The 5,338-nt window shown below is 40.8% G+C and overlaps 1 protein-coding gene across 1 annotated transcript; it reads left to right on the top strand.

The window, feature by feature from the left end:
• Window positions 1–798: 798 nt before the first annotated feature.
• Window positions 799–4,640, top strand: LOC148029742 (11-beta-hydroxysteroid dehydrogenase-like). The gene is made up of 6 exons (XM_087687122.1): window positions 799–1,243; window positions 2,552–2,744; window positions 2,871–2,956; window positions 3,232–3,363; window positions 3,548–3,715; window positions 4,044–4,640. The coding sequence occupies exons 1-6, from the start codon at window positions 1,061–1,063 to the stop codon at window positions 4,338–4,340; spliced, it is 1,059 nt and encodes a 352-aa protein (XP_087543248.1). The 5' UTR covers window positions 799–1,060; the 3' UTR covers window positions 4,341–4,640.
• The last annotated feature ends 698 nt before the right edge of the window (window positions 4,641–5,338 follow it).

The raw sequence follows: 5,338 nt of genomic DNA, 5'->3' as shown, positions 1-5,338 counted from the left end.
CCATAAGATTTTCTCTATATTCAAAAATCGCATCTAAAAGTGCGTCTATGAGGCCTTTTTGTTGTAGTAGACTAACATTCCATTCAATACTATAACCTTGAGAAAGCATGACTGTGTTACCTAGCCTTAGATGGGTGCGATAACAAGCTATCATTATGTGGGATGGGCTTACATGATAAGTTACAAGTTCAAGCTTTGTTAGTTCATGTGCACATGATATAATGGATGGTCAAGTACCCTCAAACTCAAGGGTACTTTTGTTGACTACATCTAACTTCAGTGACATGGCATCAAATGGATGTCAGATTTTCTCTCATAATCACACACTTCCCTCTCTCCTCTCATACATGAAGTCAAACTCATTCTCTAGAGTCTTGCACAACCAACCAAACCATGTTGGTTAGGCATCTACATGAACTTACATGTCGTACCCGTGGCTCCAAAAGTTCGTTTACAAGTACACACAAGTAAATGAACTTGTGCATGTCCAAGCTCTAAATAGTTGCTCTCTTGCCAATCCTAAACCCTAAGTGATAAATCCGGAATCATGGGGACACATAATCTAATTACTCAATTCAAGCATTCAATGATTGGTATTCGCGAAGGTGCTTCGAGATTTTGGCGAAGAATGGGACTGAACAGCATGCCCCAGGACACGTGCCGCCACGCCCGCCATGCAGACTGCGTCTTTCCTTTCTCGTCGACATGCATGCTGCCACCCCGACGATCGTCATTATCAATATCATCACTATTATCTCGAGTCAAAGCGCACCGGCGCCCTTATAATATCATCACCCCTTCTTGAGTCTATCCTTCCTCTGCCTTGGCCCTTCACTGTCCATTCGTGGCCCCTGTGTCAGAATAATTGTATCATCATTCATTGCAGCTGCAGTTGGGCTAGCTCTTATAACATATAGTAGTCAGAGTACATAACAGTTCTGCTTTCGTCTTTCTGCATATATACAGAGACCCCTTGATCAATATAATTGTACTAACTTGTCTAAAATAGCGCCACAGGGCGCCCTTTGCCCGATCATCTATCAGCTTCCATAACAACGACATGGACGTCCTCCAGGCCTTCCTCAACCTTTTTCTTCCTGTCTTTGGCCTCGCCACGCTCGTCGTCCTGTGGCTCCCGCTCACCTTCCGCAGCGTGCTGCTGCGCTTCTTCCATGCGGTCCTCGAGGAGAACGTGCGTGGGAAGATCGTCATCATAACCGGGGCTTCATCTGGCATCGGCGAGGTATGATCAGCAGCTTCTATTTTACGGAATTTTTGTGATAACTAGACAGCTTTCAGTAGTTTAAGTGTTCTCGTGACTTATCTGCCACATGATGAAAGGAAGATAAATACAATCGGTGAATGCACATGATGTTGCTCCACAATAATGTTCCATGATTGCATCTTTGCATCGTAAGATAAGTGCATCTCTCACAATCCAGTGAGTGATGGCATTTCACTTTTAAGTATGCTATCCAGGCTGTAGGATCAACTAATCTCAATATTCTACGGCATAAAATCATGATGTAGGATCCATGGTGCTATAGAATCATGATGTAGGATCAATTAATTTCAATATCCTTCCTAATTAGGATGGCCTAGACCTTTTCAATCATGACCTGGGTCATCATACTACTGATTCCCAATCCTACAATCATGTTTGTACAGCAGCAGCTCCATTATCACATCTTACAGTCGAATGTAGAATCAGTTCCTTTTTACACAGATTGAATCAATACCTCTAATCACGTTAACATGGGATTTTACATTTATTCACTGAGATGTAAGATCAAATAGCCTCGTCCTTCCTGATTAGGATGAAATATCTACTATCACACCTTCAGCCATAGATTCTATCGCTTCAAACGCTCCTTGAAGCAGTTTTCATGCTATAGACTGATTAAAATACAGCACACAATTTGCATATATAATGGAAATAGATTCGTTTCTAATTGAGACATCATTTACTACTGTAAGAGATCCACATTTTACTTTTGTGAACCAGTAAAAGAATCAGCATTTACTGAATTAGAGCCAACACATTAATAATGAATCATTACACAGCTGAAATTTTAGCTACAATGATGTTTAGTCAATATAGGGTCATCAATTATACAACAGCATTTACAAAACCAACTTGTGCGCATACTGACATGAGTTATAGAACTAAAGACAGGAGCCACAGCATTTACAGGATTAAGGATCAGCATGTACAGAAATACAAAGTTAGATATCCATCATTACGGAAGAAAGTTGTTTTAAATGAAACTATCTCTTCATTACGACCCAAGACGGTTCATCAGATACGTACCAACATATCACTGTTCACTATATGCTAATTGAGATCATAGTACTATGATTGTTATATTGGAATTCAGGTACTGACTAGTTTGACATGTTATGATTGATGTATTGGTGGTTTGCAAAATGAGTTATCGGATGACCATGATAATTTTACTTTGAATAAGTAGGTAATCAATACAGGCACCAAGCCCAAGTCTTGCATTGCAATGTCACTTGTATCTTAGTCCGTACTTGTTTTGTAATGCAGAAAACTGCATACCAGTATGCAAAGAGGGGAGCAGTTCTAGTTTTGGTGGCACGTCGTGAAGATAGGCTTCGGGCTGTTGCTGATAAGTGTATGAAGATGGGAGCTATGGATGTACATCCCATACGTGCAGATGTGAGCAAAGAGGAGGACTGCAGAAGGTTTATTGAGGAAACAGTAAATCACTATGGACGTCGTAAGAGCTGAGCTTCTCGATCGAGTTCAAAACCTCTGTGGATTGAGTTCAAAATTTGTGTTGGCTAGAATGATTATTTGATGAAGTGTCATGATATAAAATCTGATGCTGACTGTGGGTGTGCAGTGGACCACTTGGTGAACAATGCTAGTATAGCGAATAGCTTCCTCTTTGAGGAGGCGTCTAGCATTGCTCCACTGAAAGCAGTACTGGTTAGTAATTACATTTTTACTGCTGTCAACTAGGGTGTTATTCTGACACTAGAAGTGGTCAGTAATGTAATGTTGATGGAACTTAGCATTTGGGGGAAAGTACTGTGATTCTCCATTCTGAATTGATGTTACTTGGCTATTTACCATGGCCCTGTCCACTAATGCCTAGTTATCACTTGCAGCAGGACACTAAATCTTGTGTAGTCTAGGTATATAAATATCCATACAAGTGCATAATATGTACACTAGCTTAATACAGAAATCAATCCTTGCAGGACACGGACTTCTGGGGCTATGTATATCCAACCTACTATGCCCTAGACCACCTCAAGCGGACGAAAGGGAAGATCATCGCAGTTGCTTCAATAGCAGCTTGGTTCCCTATCCCCAGAATGAACATCTATAATGTGAGTTTCTGCCCATGCTGATCATGTAGAAATCTGGCAGTTACCAGGGTTCTTAGAAATGCTCTATGCGAGGTTGGTTTTGATAGGATGGTTTGTAGTGTGGTTTGAGAAATATGGTCTATTTTGGCATTTGTTAACATGGTTTATTTCTTACATCCTTGCACTGTTATTTGCATGCCTGCAGGCATCTAAAGCAGCTGTGCTTAATTTCTTTGACACAATGAGGATTGAAGTTGGACCTAGTATTGGGGGAATTATTATTGTCACACCCGGTGCAATTGAAAGTGAGATGCTGATGGGGAAGTTCCTTAATAAAGATGGTGAAATAGAAATGCGTGAAAACATACGCGATGTAAGATTCCACCATCTCTGTATCCTGTCTCGCTGTCAGTTGCATGTTCTTTTCCCTTGATAATTAACATCATCTGCCAAGACTCATAAATATGAGCCCTCAAAGATAAATCTCCATTCTAGCAAGATCAATTGGCTGGCAAGAGGCCTACATTCTTGAGCTGCTAACGGTGCATAATTGGTTGATTGGACAGGGTTGATCCTATTCCTTGATTTAACTAGTGATTTGATTGCTGTTCCCATTTTTAAGTAAGACATGAACTGGTAATCCAATCATTTTTGGCAGTGGAATGAGAAACTAAACTAATACGAGATCAAACTTGCAACAGCTCACAATAGGGCCGATGCCTGTAGCATACTCAGAGGAATGTGCCAAGGCAATTGTGCGGGGTGCATTGCGCAATAAGCGATACGTTACATATCCATTCTGGCCAGGAGCAATGGCCGTGCTATACAGGGTGTTTGCACCAGAGGTATTCGACTTCCTGCTGAGCATGGTGTATCTCACACCTGTACCAGGCAGGAAGGACCGCGCACCCTTGAGCAAGGTCCTCATGGAGATCCCTGGAACGAAGTTACTGCTGTACCCTTCGAGCATTCGAGACATAAAACAAAGGAGGAAGTAGAGGCATGATGTAGGAAGCAATCAAAAGGTGATAATTAACAGGAAAACACCATTGGAAATTCAGAGTGGAGGAAGGTTGATGTAGCCCAAATGCCAGCGCCCAGAAGAATAGTGTATTGCTACATCTCTGATTGTGGGTCTGTGAGCATTTGATCACTAGCTGTAAATGCATCTAGCTTATACATACTTTGAACTAAGTCTTATTAGTCTACTTCCACCATGAATTGGACTTGATACAAGGTAATTCACGTCGATAAGTGCCATTGTTCATTATAATTTTGAGTCTAATATAAAGTGTTGTGTGAAGGCTAAAACGAGTCTAAAATTATGTAAATGCGATTATGTGATCACTAATGTGGGCTTGACAGTGAAGGAAATTCATGTGATTTTTTTTTTCCCCTTTTAAGCGTGAAGTTGTATTAGTAAGTAAAAAAGAGGAGTATTACACGATGTGTGGACGTAAGTAGGGGTCCACCCGAAAAGTCTGTGTGCACGCATTTTTTGAGTATTACACGATATTCATGAGGAAAGGAGATAAAATGGAGCCCAAGGAAGCTGGGTTATTGTAATGTATGAGAAACCTGCTGACAACACCCTTGATGTAATGGAAAGCTAGGAAATGAAAAGAAAGCAAATGTAAATAGTAGTGAATTGCTAATATTGATTATGATGTCACATACAATATCACTCGTACAAGTTTGGTGCTATTATGTGATCCCAAAGTGATCTCAATTCTACTAATATTTGAGTGCAAGTGATGTCTCAATGTTATGTTATCCCAAGCAAGAGACATCGGGGAACATCGGGGGAGAGATTGTAAGGATTATTCCCCTCCACCCCCTCTTCCCCCCCCCCCCCCAAAAAAAAAAAAAAAAAAAACACACACACACACACAATATATATATAGTTCCTACTTGCTAAAGCTTTAAAGTTTGAAGTCAAAGGCTCCATGGTAAGCTACTCATGGAGGTGTGTAACTCTTAGAGTGCAAGGCTGTGC

This window comes from Lygodium microphyllum, chromosome 10 (assembly GCF_053477565.2).
Source record: "Lygodium microphyllum isolate KBCC chromosome 10, Lygodium_microphyllum_v1.1.10, whole genome shotgun sequence".
NCBI lineage: Eukaryota > Viridiplantae > Streptophyta > Polypodiopsida > Schizaeales > Lygodiaceae > Lygodium > Lygodium microphyllum.
Note: the sequence above shows the minus strand (reverse complement) of the source record. Positions and strands in the feature narration are given on the sequence as shown.

Bases quoted from the DNA above. Each gene is read 5' to 3' on its own strand.
- LOC148029742 (XM_087687122.1), top strand. From the start codon at position 1,061: ATGGACGTCCTCCAGGCCTTCCTCAACCTTTTTCTTCCTGTCTTTGGC. The intron at 2,745-2,870 runs GTAAGAGCTGAG...GTGGGTGTGCAG, and splicing joins AGTAAATCACTATGGACGTC to TGGACCACTTGGTGAACAAT. The intron at 3,716-4,043 runs GTAAGATTCCAC...AACTTGCAACAG, and splicing joins TGCGTGAAAACATACGCGAT to CTCACAATAGGGCCGATGCC.